This window comes from Artibeus jamaicensis, unplaced genomic scaffold, assembly GCF_021234435.1.
Source record: "Artibeus jamaicensis isolate MK-2021 breed Jamaican fruit bat unplaced genomic scaffold, CSHL_Jam_final contig_387, whole genome shotgun sequence".
NCBI lineage: Eukaryota > Metazoa > Chordata > Mammalia > Chiroptera > Phyllostomidae > Artibeus > Artibeus jamaicensis.
In genome coordinates, this window is record NW_026521812.1 from 45,414,825 (window position 1) to 45,432,520 (window position 17,696).

Here is a 17,696-nt window from a genome sequence, read left to right on the forward strand (position 1 = left end):
CCAAATTTAAAAAAGGGAATTATCCTTATACATTTATAAGACAGGATGGATGTTTAATAGGAATCAAAAGTTATATTTATGAAGGGTTTAAATGAATTAAGAAAATGCTTATAAGAAAGATAAGTAGAAGAATAAGTATAAAATTATATTATCATGGTTGTCCAAATATACCAAATGTTAAACGAAATTAACTCACTTTCATGGGATCAGAAGTCACTTATGTATCTTTCTACGGTATTTCTCAGGCAGATAAAGATGAGACTATTTTCCTTTTATAGTAACATTAAAAAACGAACTGAGCCCTGGCTAGTGTGGCCCAGTGGATTGAGTGCCAGCCTGTGAATACAAGGGTTGCTGGTTCAATTCCCAGTTGGGGCACATGCCTGGGTTGTGGGCCAGGTCCCCAGTAGAGAACATGCAAGAGGCAAACACACATTGATGTTTCTCTACCTTTCTCCCTCCCTTCCCTTCTCTCTAAAAATAAGTAAATAAAATCTTAAAAAAAAACAACGATTGAATTTCTCAAATTCACAAGTAAAACCCTCCATCTAAGGTTGCTTTCCTTTTATCCAGAGACAAACAAGATGGAAGAGGCAATGTACCCAGTTTGTATAGCCTGATCAGTCTCCACAGAGGCAGCAGGCTCAGGCATCCCCAGATGTGCAGTTCCATGTGCAGATGTGGCACCTCGCCCTTCTCCAAAGGATTTCCCTCATTCCTTTTCATCACCCCCACCCCACCACTCCGCAAACCCCTGAGACTATTCTCCAGGGTAAAGACAGCTGGTCCACCATTGCTCCATGAAGAATTATCATGCATACACTTTCCTAAAAAAGAATATTAAAATACCTTAGACTAAATGGAGACTCTAACAGAGTTTGAACTGAATCCTCTGTTCCACATAATTGAGTGCCAACTTTGTTCTTGCCTCACTTCATTCTTGTAGCAGGAAGGTAAACAATCATTCACAACCTCCTCCTCCTTACCTCACCTGTGTCTACAGGGATGTTTCTGACCTTATTCTTTCAAATATTCTAATGTAACATATTTCTAATAACATAGAATGCAAGTTAATTCCATATACAGGGTCTGGCAAAAGTAATGCCTGCTGGAGAGTGGTTGGCAGGATAATAATATGGGTGTAATAATTTATAGCTTTAATTTGAACATTTCACCTAAAATGTCATGATGTGCTTGAGTGCAATGTTGTTACAGAATTACATGCTTATGATTTTGTAATAAAAAGGGATGATATTTGTGCTGGAAACTGTTTATCTCTACAAACATTCTAATGCAATAAATATTATTTATTACTTTATTAAGCAAGTCACTAATGTAATTACTAATACATTTCTCTCTTTGATACAATTGTACATTCTCTCCAGTGGTAAAAGTGGTGTAGAGCAGAAAGGAAGAAGACAGGAAGGTGGAAGAACCATGGAGAGCAGCCTGAAGTTACCTGTAAGTACCTTAGGAAAGTAGCATCAAATAAAAACCCCTCTAAAATGACAGGGCAGAAAAAAGTGGCCTAGTCCTTTTACTCTGTGTCACTTACTAGCCTGTAGTCCTAGGGGGCTCTGAACTACGGGACAGGACCCCTGACTGAAGCAAAGTAAGAAAGCTCTATCTTCTTACAAATTTAAATAGGAATGTTCATCATATACTTTTAGCTCTCCTCTCTAGACATAAGATCCTTACATAAAAAACGTGTAACTTTACTTAACCAATGAATTGTGAGAGGTAAAGGGTGTTGCTCTCAAGTGGTAATTTTAAGTGACCGTATATGACTTACCATGCCTCCCCTTTCTGTCTGTGGGGCTCCAGACAGCCTGGCTCCAAGAGAGCAAACCAGGGCAGCTGTCCTTCTCCCTCCCGCATGACATTAATAGAATTTTGTTGTTTTATTATAGAACTCTTTTAGGGCTATTTGTTACTCTGGCTGGAGTCTGGAAATTTAGATTTAGGGGGGGTTCCCACCACTGCTTAAATGAGTGGTTCCCTAGGCCTAAAGTGTGAGATACGACCAAGGGGCTTATACTAAACACCAGTGGCTTTTCTTCTGGGAACCTAAAATGTCATGCTAGTCACAGCATGAGTTCATGACCAACCCCCACTAATAATCCAGGGTTCTAAGGCTCTATTGAGCTTATGGGACAGGCATTTCACAGGTGTTGCTACAAGCTGTTAGAAAACTAAGTGCATCTCTGAGCACCACTGGGAAAGGGCCCTGGAAGCCTGCGGCTTGTTTCCTGCAGTCTTTGCTCCCTGCACCTCTTCCCTTTGCTGATTTTGCTTTACGCCCTTTCACTGTAACAAACCACACTGATGAATATGATTCTGTGCCAAATCCTTTAAGTCCTTCCAGCTTCAGCAAACTTGGGGGTGGTCTTGGAGACCTCCAACACAGTAAGAAAATATTATCAAAGTCAAAAAACAATGACATGTAGTAACTTCAAATAATGAAACTGTAGATACAGAACATAAAGTCGATCCATGGAAAATTACTAAAAAAATTATAGAATCAATCATCTGAGAAAATAGGAAAAGATCATCAAGAGAAAGGGAAGATCTGAAAAAGAACCAAATGGAACTTCTAAAACTGAAAAAGTTTGAAGAGATAATGATTGAGAATATTTCAAAATCGAGAAGATATGTGATTTCATAGACTTGGAAAGCATAATATATACCAAACAGAATTAAAAACAACGAACAACTGGAATACATTAGTGAAACAGCAGACACAGAAGGTTAAACAATCTTAAAAGCAGACAGAGGAAAAAGGCAGATAGGTCATTTATACAGAAATAATAATCAGATGAATACAAGAGTTTGACAGCAGTAATAAAAACCAGAAGTAGGTACAATAATAATCTTAAAGTACAAAAGGAAACCTGTCAATTTATAATTAAGACCCTGAAAAAACAATCTTTATGAAAACAAGAATGAATTTTAAATATTTTTAAGTAAATAGAAATAAATAATTTACTGTTAACAGATCTTTGCTAAAGAAATTTCCAAAGGGGATACTTTAAAAAGAGAGGAAGTCATCCCAAGAATAGTTTCATATAAGGAATATATAAAATGGTAAATGTTTTCTGTGAATCTAAATAAAAATTGTCCTTATAAAATGGTTATAGTCTGTGGGGTTATAATAGGATACAACTAAAATATACCATAGTGTCATACAAGTTATGCTAATACAGTTAAAATAGATTAAAGTCTTTGTATTGTTTGGTACAGAGGTGGATATGTTTGTCTTTGTTAAGTAAGTTTGGTTAAAATTAAGACTAATCACTGAGAGAGAGAGTAAATGAGAGAGAAAGGCTCTAAACCTTCTAAGGCATCAGAGGGGAAATTATGGAAAACTTTAAAAAAAAGTGTGCAACAGAAGCCAGCAAAGATCGATTAATGAAAGAACAGATAAAATAGATTTTATAGAAATACAGACATATAATGATAGATTACATTTATCAAAGAGAAAAATTACCAGTGATTGGATATAAGGTAAAATTTATGTATGATATTTACCAAAGATATTTTTACAAGGACACAGAAAAGTTTAAATTCAATAAACACACACACACACACACACACACACACACACACACACACACACACACGGCAACCATTAATCAAAAGAAACCTGAAAAGCTACATTTACAAAAAACAAATACATATTTAGAAATCATGAAAATCTCTATGAAATGGCAAACATTATACTTATAAGGAATATAAAAAATCCTAAGTTTGTATGCATCTAGTGAAATAGCCTCAAAATATATAAGGCAAAAATAGATATAATTTAGCAATCAGAAAGTGATATTTAAACATTATCATCCTAACTTGGCAGCTTTTCTCTGATCTATAGGTGTTTTACTGTTTCAGGAAAGATGCAATACATTGTAACTTTTACATTTAACATAGTGGAAAATAGGCAGCCAGTTAGAAGTTATTTTTGCACAGAACATCTGATTTTTCAAGAACAGATTAAGAGACAGCAGTATGTTAAGAACATATACATATGTGAAAGGCAAGGACCTACATCCAAGATTACTCTACCCAGCAAAGCTATCATTTAGAATGAAAGGGCAGCTAAAGTGCTTCCCATATAAGGTCAAGTTAAAGGAGTTTATCAACAACAAGCCCTTATTATAGGAAATGTTAAAGGGACTTATCAAAGAAAAAGATAAAAACTAAAAACTATGAACAGTAAAGTGACAAAAAACTCACAACTATCAACAACTGAATGTAAAAAAAACCCTAAACAAACAACTAGAACAGAAACAGAATCACAGAAATGGAGATCCTGTGGAGGGTTATCAGCAGGGATGGGGAAGGGGGAAAAGGTACAGGGAATAAGAAGCATAATTGGTAGGAATTAAATAGATAGGGGAGGTTAAAATAGTATAGGAAATAGAGAAGCCAAAGAACTTAATGTGTATGACCCAAGGACATGAACTAAGTGGGGCGGGGGGAGAAGCTGGTGGAAGGGGAGGTGCAGGAAGGAGGATAAAGGGAAGAAATGGGACAACTGTTAACAGCATAACCAATAAAATATACTTAAAAATATATATATATTTGATAAAATTATTTTTAAAAAACAAAGGAAAGGTAATTTAGATCAAACTGCACAAGAAAAAACTTTAAAAATGTGTACAAAATGAGAAAAATATAAATAATAAGGAAAGCTAACATGGAGTGGTAGGAAGCCCCAAAGCTGCCCCATGACAATATCTGTCTCCTGGTATTCACACCAAAAGGAATTTAATGTATTTCAAATAAATAAAAATGAAAACACAACTTACAAAAATTTGTGAAATGCAGCAGTGCATAGAGAAAAAAGTATAGCATTGAATTAACACATTAGAAAATATAAATAAACTTACAATTAGTGGTCTAACTTTCCACTTTGTTTTGTTAGGAAACAAACAAAATAAGCCAATTAAATCCTAAGTAAGCAGAAGAAAAGAAATAAGATTAGAGCAGAAATCAAGATACTCAAAACCAGAAAAGCAATAGGAAAAAAAAAAAAATCAATGAAACCAAAACTGATTCTTTAAAAAGATCAATAAAAGTGATAAACCTCTAGCTAGCTTGCTGGGGGGGGGGAGGGGGGAGGGAAAAGGCCACAAATTGCTACTATCAGAAAAGAAAGAGGGATACCACCAGATAGATTCTGGGGACAGTAAAAGGGTAATGTGAACAACTCTATACTTACTTACAAATTTGACAACCTAGATGAAATGGACCAAATTTTTGGAACACACAGTTTGCTGAAACTCACATAAAAAGAAATACACAACCTTAAATAGATCCATATCTATTCAAAATATTGAATCAATGATTAATAACCTTCCAAAAGAGAAGGCACCAGGCCAAAGTGGGTTCACTGGTGAATGCAACCAAACATTAAAGGAAAAAATGTCTGTACAATCTCTTCAGAAAATAGAAGTAGAGGAAATACTTCTTAACTCTTTTTATGTATTACCCTAATACCGAAACCACATAAAGACATTACAAAAAAACACAGACCAATAGTCTCTCATCAATATAGATGCAAATATTTTCAACGAAATATTAACAAATGAAATTCAGCAATATATAAAACAAATTATAAACTACAACCGAGTGAGATTTATCCCAAGTGTTCAAAGCTGGTTCAATATGAAAAAATCAATTAATGTGCTCAACCACACCAACAAGCTAAAAAAAGAAAGATCACATGATCATTAGTAATAGATGCAGAAAAAGCAATTGACAAAATCTAATACCCATTTACAATAAAAACTTTCAGAAAACTAGGAATAGAGGGAAATTTCCACAACTTGATAAAGAACACAGGTTGGGGCAAAAGCCGGTTTACAGATGTTTGTATAAAAAATAATACTATAGTTAATTAATAATAATACAAAAGCAAACTCTGTGTTCTGTGTACTCACAACTAGAAACCTGCTTTTGCTCCACCCTGTATATACAAAAAATATACAGCTAACATCATACTTAATGGTGAGGAACTTGAAGCTTTGTCACTAAGATCAGAAACAAGGCAAGAAAATTCCGCCACCAATCCTTTTCAACACCATGTTCAGCTAATGCACTAAAACAAGAAGAAATAAAAGGTATGTAAGTTGAGAAGGAAGAAATAAAACTCTTGTTTGCAGGTGATGTGACTGTTTATGTAGAAAATCCAACAGAATTTACGAAGTTCCATTCTTAATCCAATTTTATTAAGAATTTTGCTACAACACCAATATATTAGAAGAAAATAATTTTACAGCTTAAACATTTTAGTGTCATGTTGTGCTACCAAGTTTTATTTACATAGGTCTTCAGAATACACTTCAGTTTTCCACCCACTGTTTCAAGTGCAAAAAGACAGGGAAGCATAAGTGACAATAATATACACAATGCATCAGTGGTTATTATTTTTAGGTTTTGTTTTTTTTTTAGGATAATCCACTGAATTTTTCTACCAATGACCTTCCCACCGGTCTCCCAGCCTCCAAGAGTAGATTTCCACAGAATCAAGGCCAGAGCAGTCCAATATATCTTACAGGTGATATTTGAAAGTTCCTGAGTAGCTCCAAATCATTTTTCTCCTCATCTTTTTTCAAAAGTCTTGGATGATGAAGAGGAATCATGACCTTCATCACTACTATAGTGCTCATACAAAGTCTGAAATTAAAAACACATCTATTTTAGAACTTAAAATTCAATATATTGTCAGATTAAGAGATAATTATATATTTTAATATATAATAATTTTCTCTTTTGTTCTTATAATTAGGAAGTTATTTTATAAATGGTTGAACATAATAATTCTAGCTTGGCCTAAGAATCAGCTATTATGTGTTACAGCTCAATTTTCTATAAGGGAACTGTAACATGCTTTTAATAAGGCCTTCAAGGCCTTCTTGATCTCCCTTTTTCTAAAAAAAGAAAAAGCCAGTCTTAGATAAATTCCTATACTGTAAAATATACTCATTAGGAAATGTACTTTCCAGTGATATTTAAACGAATGAACAGAGATATTAAAACTCATACAAATTAATTAGTAAGTATAGCTATGTTAAAATGTATATTTTAAAAAGGGCTTAATGCTAAGTCAGCATCTAATTTAGGAAGATATCTTTGCTATTAAGGAACACATACCCTTGAAAAAGGTCACTAATCTACCTTAATTTCATTTATAAAAGGCTGATATACAATGGTAGAAACTTAAAATATGGAGATATGAAATATACAGCAAAGTCAAGACAAATTCTGCCCCATTTTAATTCCTAAAGCCATTGATTTAGACATTAGCACTTCAGAAAATTTAAGAAAAACATTTTACTTTAAATCATAAAAATGCATAATAGCGAATAAACTAATTCCTCCAGTAATGTGTCCAACTTCTTGACATCTTGGATTGGCTTTACCATACCCAGAGAGCTAAAACCTCCCATAAATTATGATGTTATAATTGAAATGTATAATTAGTAACAGCTTGGTAACTATACAAATTGGTAAATAAGTACACATAACAGTCTAGAAATAATGAGGTGTTTGATGGCAGTGAGATACAAAAATTATGGTATAGATAAAAACAGGGGGAGGGGGGTGGAGGGGAATGAAGGGGGGGAGTGGGACAACTGTAATGGCATAATCAATGAAATATATTTGGGGAAAAAAACCAAAAAACAGGCATAGCAAAGCTGAAAGATTTAAGATATTTGCTTTGAGAAATGTACTGACTACTACAGACAGCTTCACATTAAGTCATTATATGTGATAAATACTGTGTTTTCTCTAAAACCGTTTAAGAAAAAATTGGGTAGAAGAAATGAATTCAAAAGGTAGGTGAAAAATGGTATTGATTTAAAAGACTCATCATTCAATTTATTCCAGCTGAGATTGACAGCAATCTTTTGAATGAACTTTATTACAATCCACTTTCAATTATGCTATATGCATAATAAGAATGTAAATCAAATGAATCTACATGTGTCAAAAGCACATGTTACATAGATAAATACTTCATAATTGATCTGACGACTGGACCAGCTTTTCTTTGAATTATCCATTTAAGTATCTAACTCACTTAACTATACAAAACAATTGAAATTAACATAGACAACAGAAATATTTACTTTAGCAGCTTTCAAAATGGAGTTAGGAGAATTCAGACCAACAAGTTGGCCCAGAACATGTTTCATTTCTTCAGAGGTTCCCTTATGGTGACCTATAAAAGAATATATAATCAATAACGCACTGGTACTAATAAGGAAAATATACCTTCATATACAAATACACATTCCATGTAGCACCACAATAACTGACATTCTATTTTTAAAAGATTTTATTTATTTAATTTTAGAGAGAGGGGAGGGAAGGAGAAAGAGACAGAGAGAAACATCAATACGTGGTTGCCTCTCACATGCCTCCCACCGGGGACCTGGCATGCAACCCAGGCATGTGCTGTCTGGGAATCAAACCAGTGACACTCTGGTTCACAGACTCAATCCACTAAGCCACACTACCCAGGGTTGACTTGTAATTTATCCTGATCATAGCCTCTTACTGAGGATAAATAAAAATATATGCCAGTAAGTAACAAAGGCAATGTCATTTATTTCAGTTTTTAGCATTAAAAAAAAAGGGGGGAACTTTCTTAAGGAAGGAGGCAGTCTGGAAGAGGGCAGCCAGTTCAGATTGTTTTCTTGTAATTGTTAAAAGTCTGCTTATATTAGTAATCTTAATAAATTGATTTTTGAATAAGTACCTGGTTGAGTTTGAATATGAACATATGGGTGTGCCAGAAGCTCAGCAATGGAAATCCTTCGTCTAGGGTCCCTTATTAAACAACACTACAAAAATAAAGATGATTAAAAAACAAAACAAAACAGGTTTTCTTACTGTATCATGTTATAGAAGTTGCTTTCTAGATAGCCTACTCAGAAATGAGATTATTTCATGCCATATTTTGCAAAATCCCCAAGTATTCATTTTAAAACTAACACATTTAAAGTGAACTTAACATGCCTTAAAAACCCAGCTGAGCCAGCCATTTCTTTCAATGGGCCACTTAGTTAAGGAGCTAACCCACTTAGTTAATTCTAATAATTTCTGCAAACAAATACAGTTGACCCTTGAACTCAAATGGATGGTTCACTTTTTCAATAAAAACTGTAAATGTATTTTCTGTTCCTTAAGATTCTTAATAAAGTTTTCTTTTCTCTAGCTTACTTTATTGTAAGAATACAGCATTAATATGAGGTCTGTCAGGAAAAACTCCAGCCACTGTTAAAATAATGAGAACAGTTTGCATGATATTAATGTAACTTGGCAGCCAAGGAAGTGGACTAGAATGTGTGTGTGTGTACAACAATGACTTCACTGTACTAGTCAGTGGGAACAGTAGACACCTTTGAGTAAGCATGTACACTGTGTGGTTTTTGCATTCAAAATGACTAAGTGAGTACATCAATGAATCTGCATCAGATTTTGTGTTAAGCTTGAACATTCCTCCACAGAAACTATTTGGATGATTCAGAAGGCAATAGCTATGGGCAACTGGTGATTGGCAGCTTCATCACAACAACATGCTTGTGTATGCATCACATCTCATGCAGAGTATTTTGGTAAAACACATTATCACCCAGGTGACTCAGCCCCCACTATAGCCTGGATTTGGTGCCCTGAGACTTCTGGGTCTTCCCCAAACTAAAATCACCTTTGAGAGGGAAAAGATCTAAGATCATCGATGAGATTCAGGAAAACATGATGGCAATTGGGAGAACTGTGTGAGGTCCCAAGGTACCTAACTTTGAAGGACACTGGGTAGTCACTGCCCTATGTACAATGTTTCTTGTATCTTCTTCAATAAACGTCTCTATTTTTCATATTACACAGTTGGACACATTCTGGACAGACCTCATATGTATAACATACAAAACGTGTTAACCGACTATTTATATTATGGTTCAGGGTTCTTGTCAAGAGTAGGTTATTACTTGTTAAGACTTGGGAGGTCAAAACTGACATGCAGATGCTGGACTGACATGCAGATGCTGGACTAGGAGGAGGACGGGCACTCCTAACCTCCAAGTGGTTTAAGGGTCAACTGTATGTAACACATTGTTCTTCTCTAGTGTACTATTAATGTCACCTTTAACACATCTTGAAGGTCCTTCTCTGGAATTTCAGGAAATTCGATTTCATGATTAGGGTCAATTATGGCATGTAATTTAGAAATCTGATTAATTATGTGCTGAAATGGTGTTTTTCCATAAGTCATATAGTACAAAATGCATCCTAAGGACCAAACATCACTTTTAGGGCTTATCTAAGTAAAACAAACAAACAAAAAATAGAAATAAGTTGCCATTATTTTCATATAAAATTAACTGTAAGAATATTATATGTACACACATACATATACATATATACTCTAATATTTAATATCACAAGTAAACCTCAATTATTATGTAAGTACTGGATTATGTTTACACGAGAAAACATCTTTTTTTAGTTATTATATTTTATCAAGAAACAAGCTTCACTTTAAGTCTTTCAACAAATTCATAATTAACATATTTCAACTAAAACAAAATATTACATTCTTGTCAGCTTATGAAATACAAAACTACAAAATAAAACTGCAAATTTTAAATGTACTTGTTTTCCCCAAAGTTACTGGATTATAATAAACTTTATATAAATTTATAATATATAAGTATGTATGGGTTTTTAAGTTATTTACGTTGAGCTATCCTACAGAACAGAAACTACAGAGCCAGGACGAGCTGGGCTTGAATCCCGGCCCAAAGAGCCAAGAGACATTCACTGGAAAGCAATGTGAGACAGAGTTAGACTGGGGGGAGTTTTGAGCTCTTTAATAGTAGGGATAAATTCACATGTTGGGATAAAATTTTATCTTCTACACAGAATCACTAAGACCACACTGGATAGCAGTAGGTGATCCATCTGAACTAAGATTTTCCAATATATATTAAAGCCCTGAGTTGACAACTATGAAATTCTAAATTCTGAATGTAATTTAAAACAAATTTTATTCTAAAGTAAAAATGAATAAAACAATTTAAAAACTGAAATGACAAATTTTAGGAATTAATGAAAATATGAGACACTATAGTAAAACCTATAAATACAAGCTAAAGTAAAACTCAGTAAAATTCACTTTTAATATATTAATTATAAGCAAGTATACTGAAATTAAATTAGTAATTATTTAAATCCAGAAGCTAGAAAAAAAATAAACTCAAAGGTATACAAATAAAGATAAAAGCAGAATTACTGAGGACATGAAAATAGAATTAATAAATGAATTCAAGACCTGTTTCTTTAACAATAACAAAACCATGGCTAGTCTAATAAAAAAAAAGACAACAAATCTAAATATAAGAAAAAGAGAAGCAAAATAGATATAAAATGGTATACTTTCATGCCAGTTACTTGAAAAGATATTTAGAAACTATAATTTTCTAGGAAGAAAAATGTAATTAGTAAATAAAACCACATTTATTGATCAATTATTTTGAACTGGACAATGTGCTAAGTGTTTCACATTCTTTCTCATACCCCCCCCCCTTTTTTAAACAGGTACTGTTCATGAGCCTAAGTTACACATGAAGAAACTAGGCAAGTTACATCACAAAGTCAGTTAATGACAATGGACCTGAGACCCAAAGGCAGGCCCTGGACCACGTGTGCCGCCACCCAGCTGGTCACACCATCACAGAGAGAGGATCGTCACAGAGAGAGGATCACCCTGGGAGCAGGAGGCACCAGTGGCAGGCAAAACGGGCCCAATGAGGAGCGGCAATGAGGCTAACACAGAGCTCAACGAAGTGGTCAAATAAGATAAGGGAGAAAGTAGACTGTGGCAGGCCAGGAGAAATTATATACTAGAGTCGTATTTGAAAATGCAGAATTCACAACTGAATAATTGGTAAAAAATAAAATGTAAGAATCAGAGAGGAAACAGAGAAGACCTCAAAGGTTATCAATTCAATGTTGTTTATGGTGTCCAAACCAGAGCTAATTCAGTGTTAATTTTTTTCTTTAATTTTAAAACTTAAACATACCCTAGGTGCATTGCTTGTAGGAGCACACTGTAAAGCATCACCACATTAAAAGCACAATATTTAAGAACAATTTCAAATCAATAAAGGACAAAATTAAATCCCATGACGGTCTACTTAAGAAGGCAAGGTCTCTGTAAAGGCCTACAAGTTTCACTTTCAGTCATCTGATAAGTTTATTCAGAGAACAGACTATTCCCCATTAATGTCGGATAAATGACCAATAACCCTTACAGTACCTTTGATTTGGATTTCCCATTCTCTCTGGAGGAAGACATATCTTTGATTGCTTCTGGTGGCATATAATTAACTGTACCAACCTATTTGTCAAATCACAGAAAACACAAATCAATGAAAACATTAAATTCTGCTTTAGATTTTTAAAAACATGGATGCCAGATTCTTAGCAACTTGGATCATTACAGATTTCAGTAATATATCTGAAAAATGCAAGCACCTGACAACAATGTTAAGATACACCTTTCTCCATAATTTCAGCAAAATAAATTAAGTTCATAATCAGCATATTGACTCCTTTCAGAATGCTGAACAAATTCTTCTATGATTATGGTGGGAAACTACCATAAAACTGTGCAGGCTAAAATTATATTAATGTCCATTAACTTTGAAGAAACTGATCAATCACTCATTTTCTGTCTTGGGATAGACTCAGAATGTTTTTTTCCCCCCTTTTAAATCAACCAACCAACCAACCAACCAACCAACCAACCAACCAACCAACCAACAATCTAGCTTTTCTCTAAGAACTCTCTGGGCCCATGTCCAAACTGACATGGGATGACCATCTAAATAATGTAAGAGCTTTCACAGTAAAAGTAAGCCAACTTTTTAAGACATTCATTTTTATCCTAAAATAAATAGTTCTGCTTTCAAACATGGAATACTGTATTTTGAGGGCCTTGGTATAGAAGATATTTTCAAGGCAATTTACAAATAAATATTTGGTCAGATTTTTAATGTAAAGAGAAGTGAGTGTTACACAAAATTGTTTGAAGGGCACTCTGCTCATTTACTTGTGCTATAAAAGTCTAGTTTTATTCCTAGAACTAAAGCAGACCCACATCAGAAATCTGTATACACAGAACACATCATGGCTCTAAGCAGGATTATTTTTGGTTATTCATTGGTGTCATCACCTCAGTTTTTTGGGGGACAACTTCATTAAGTTTGCTATTGCATATTCTATTATAAAAATGCAGTCAAGTATAGTAACTTGTGTTTTCAGAATAAAGGTCCCCTTAAGAATTTTCTTTTTCAAATGTAAACGATAAGAAAAGCTTCACTTGGAAGAATAAGATTATTTTACCTCATGGACATTAAAAAAACACGTAACTGCAATCCCTCTTTGGTTACTACCAGGAAACTCTGAGACCATGTTTCAGGTGAATTTTAGACCATGACAAAGATGATTTCCAAGACAGGTATTACTGCTTCTCTACCTCGACTACAGGAAAACCACTCAAAATCGATGGATATATTTCCATCAGATCTTGATTTTCTATACAAATTGTATCAATCATGGCTTTGATATTTTTATAGTTCTAGTCTTATAAAAAGGCGCTGAATCCCTTGAAGAATGTGGCAGGTAAAAAGAAAATCCCCATTAGAAAATTAATAATTCACAAGTGAAAAGGAACTGACCTCTACTGGGTGGTAACCAACTATTCATCAAGTCTCACCTGGGAATCCTTAATAATACTTGTTGTATCTGGTTGCAGTTGGTTTGCAATCCCAAAATCAATTAGCTTTAGCATTCCATCAACTATTAGAAAATTAGCGGGTTTCAGATCACTGTGAACAATACCTTCAAAATAAAAAATCCTTTGTAATATTACACAATATAAGACATTCTAAGTACAAAAATTTTCACAATCTATAGGCTGGGTTGATTCATTTCATTAGTCAATCAAATTATTTATTTTAATTATATCCTACAAAGAAAGATATAGCACCTGCCATGTGCCAGGACTATTCTAAGTTTGTTGCTTGTATTGAATCATTTAATCTGTAAGTGCTGAGGCGATTATTATTATTATTATCCCCATTTTTAGGTAAGGAAACGAAGGCAAAGAGTTTAAATAATCTGTTCAATGTTGCAGAGCCTCAGTGACCTTGCCATGAGTGAACTCAGGCAGTCTGGCATCAGCATTTAGCTTAATCACTGTAATTCTCCACCCCTTAGAGAGCACTTTAAATTACACCGCAGACAGTAAGACCCTAATGCTCCCAATGCCTCCATCTCTACAGCCTGATCTTCATCACTGGTGAATTCTCTTTAATTTCTAGAAGGAAGATGCGAAGAGACAAATTAAAATTACCCAGGATAACAGTTTTTTAAAAAACATAAGGTAAAGGCAAAAAGCCCTAACAACAACCAAGTCCAAGTAAAGTGAAAAACAAACCAGAAGGTAGGGCTAACAGTTAAAAACCAAAACGAAAGCACTTCCGCCCAAGATGGAGGCAGAGGTGGAAACACTGTGCCTCCTCACACAACCAAGTTTAAAGATGACAAAGTTTTAGTATCAAAAATGAGCCAAAACAGAAAATTGAACTGTACGGAAGTCCGGCAACAATGAACCATTCATTCATCCAGACCAGTAAGAGGGGCAGAGTCAGCGTCTGGCGGAGGGGGGTCGCGCAGAAAAAAATCGGCGGGACTGACCCAGGAGCCCAAGCAGCAGTTGGCAGATCCCAGGCATGGGGTGGCAACAGGCGGACCCAGTGAGGGCGCAAGGCAGCTGGCTGACCACGGTCACACATTCGCGTATGCAGATAAACCAAATAAACTGGGTGAAGGAGTGAGCAGTGAGACAGACAGCTCAGGCTAGGGCCCCAGTGACGGGAATTAAAGCCTGAAAGCACCAACTGGAAAAACTTTCCGGGGGTTGAGGTGCCGGGAGAAGCTCCCAGGCTCACAGAGAGTTTGTTGGAGAGACCCACCGGGTCCTGGAGGGTGCACAGGCCCACACGCCCGGGAGCCAGCACCAGGGGGGCCTGGTTTGCTTGCAGGAAGCAGCAGAGGGGACAGAAATCTGAGAGATAGTAGAACAAACGCCATTGCTCCTCTCTGACCCCGCGCCCACATATGGTGTCACCCTACCCTTGTGAATACCTACGGCTCCGCCCCTCATACGTAACAGGTGCAAACAGACCAAAACGTTATGGCTCAAGAACAGCTCAAAGACCCAGAGACAAATACTTTTAAATGACCAAGAGATAGCCAACCTATCAGATGCACAGTCCAAAACACTGGTGATCAGGATGCTCACAGAACTGGTTGATTTTAGTCACAAATTAGAGGGACATATGAAGGCTAAACTAATTGAAATGAAGGGAAATGCACAGGAAACCAATAGTAATGGAAAGGAAACTGGGACTCAAATCAAGGGAGCAGACCAGAAGGAAGGAAAAAATGACCAAACAGAAAAGAATGAAGAAACAAGAATTCAAAAAAATGAGGAGAGGCTTAGGAACCTCCAGGACATCTTTAAAGGTTCCAACATCCAAATTATAGGGGTACCAGAGGGAAAGAGCAGGAGCAAGTGGAAAACTTATTTGAACAAATAATAAGGAAAACTTCCCCAACCCGGCAAAGGAAATAGACTTCCAGGAAATCCAGGAAGCTCAGAGAGTCCCAAAGAAGTTGGACCCAAGAAGGAACACATCAAGGAGCATCATAATTATATTAGCCAAGATTACAATGAAGGAGAGAATCCTAGAAGCAGCAAGAGATAAGGGGACAGTCACCTACAAAGGAGTTCCCATCAGACTGTTAGCTGATTTCTCAAAAGAGACCTTACAGGCAAGAAGGGGCTGGAAAGAAGTATTCCAAGTCATGAAATCCAAAGACCTACATCCAAGATCGATCTATCCAGCAAAGCTTTAATTTAGAATGGAAGGGCAGATAAAGTGCTTCCCAGATAAGGTCAAATTCAAGGAGTTCATCAAGCCCTCATTATATGAAATGCTAAATGGACTTATCTAAGAAAAAGATAAAAAATATGAACAATGAAAGGACAGCAAACTCACAGTTATTAACAACCACACCTAAAACAAAAGCAATCTAAGAGGACAGCTAGATCAGGAGCAGAACCATAGAAATGAAGATCACATGGAGGGTTAGCAACAGGGGAGTGGGAGGAGGAGAAGGGGGGAGAAGGTACAGAGAATAAGTAGCATAGATGGTAGGTAGAAAATAGATGGGGGGGAGGACAAGAATAGTATGGGAAATATAGAATCTAAAGAACTTGAGACACGTGGTCATAAACTAAAGGGGGGGAAAGGTGGAGGAGGGGTATGTAGGGTGGAGGGGAATGAAGGGGGAAATAGAACAACTGTAATGGCATAATCAATAAAGTATATATTTTAAAAAGTGAAAAAAATTATTTACTGTGATTGAACAATAAAATAATTATTAAAAAAAACCCGAAACAACAATAAAAAAACAACTCCCACACAAGGCACACAGTATAGAAGGACTAGAATAAATGAAATAAACATCTCAGATTTTTAGGCTGTCTGAATCACAAAGTCTCAGATTTGCTGTAATCCAGGTATTTGGAGACCTAGGATTATGACTGTTAATTCTGATAAAGATACACTTTGCATTTATTTATTCATCATGGATGTAGGACTTGAGTTCATGCCCTACTATTTGGTTGACAGTGTTTTAAAGAAGTGGTTTTGTTCCTTTAAATAAACTTCTAAAATATTTAGTTTAGTCTAAAATTGCCAATAACCAATAACTTAAAATTATGAATGTATGTCTCTAAAGTGACATTATTAATGGATATTTAAACATTACATAGCAAGAGATTTTAAATACCATGTTGATGAATCGTGTGAACTGCCTCCAACATATTTTTCCAGTAACTCTTGCGTTCCCATGGGTCAATGGATTTTTTCTTTTTAAGCCAACTATTAAGATCAATATTCCCACACTCCATTACCATGTAAATGTAGTGGTCTGTGATTTCACTGACATTAAAAAGAAACAAATAAAACAACAAAACAATAAATGCTTAGGTTATACTCTTAAGATCTACTAGATATTTATCTCAAGAATTACAGTAAAAAAAAGTTTTCTTTTTAAGTTAAAAAAAATTCTTACTAATCATAGAGTCGAATGATCTTATCACTGTGTTGTTGTAGTTTATTCAAATAAGCAATTTCATTCCGGTAACTCTCAACTGTCTGGCTATCTGCTTCTTCTAAGTTAACATACTTTATAGCATGTATCTGTTTCTTTTCATTCAACACTTGAAACACCTATATAGTAAGACAAAAGAAAAAGTTTAGAATGTGCTAATACAACATTGAATTTATTCCTTAACACAGGTTAAGGAATACTGATATAAATAATTTACAATGTCTAGGCTGCCTTGGCTGGTGTGGCTCAGGATTGAGTGCTGGTCTGCACACCCAAGGGTCACTGGTTTGATTCCCAATTGGGGCACAAGCCTGGGTCACATGGGCCAGGTTCCCAGTTAGGAGTGTGCAAGAGGCAACCAACTGATGTATCTCTCGCATACTGATGTTTCTGTCCCTTCTTTCCTTCCCTTATCTCTAAATATAAATAAATAAAATCTT

The 17,696-nt window shown here is 35.3% G+C and overlaps 1 protein-coding gene across 1 annotated transcript in view; it reads right to left on the minus strand.

The window, feature by feature from the left end:
- Positions 1-6,205: 6,205 nt before the first annotated feature.
- TTK (TTK protein kinase) overlaps positions 6,206-17,696 on the minus strand; it is a 41,131-nt gene continuing 29,640 nt past the window's right edge. The window contains exons 15-22 of the mRNA XM_037142883.2: positions 17,218-17,375; positions 16,933-17,084; positions 13,787-13,911; positions 12,326-12,406; positions 10,151-10,327; positions 8,765-8,849; positions 8,133-8,224; positions 6,206-6,675 (exon numbers count right to left, since the gene is read on the minus strand). Coding sequence (XP_036998778.2) covers positions 6,601-6,675; positions 8,133-8,224; positions 8,765-8,849; positions 10,151-10,327; positions 12,326-12,406; positions 13,787-13,911; positions 16,933-17,084; positions 17,218-17,375 — 945 coding nt within the window. The 3' untranslated portion in view covers positions 6,206-6,600. The remainder of the gene's footprint in view (positions 6,676-8,132; positions 8,225-8,764; positions 8,850-10,150; positions 10,328-12,325; positions 12,407-13,786; positions 13,912-16,932; positions 17,085-17,217; positions 17,376-17,696) is intronic.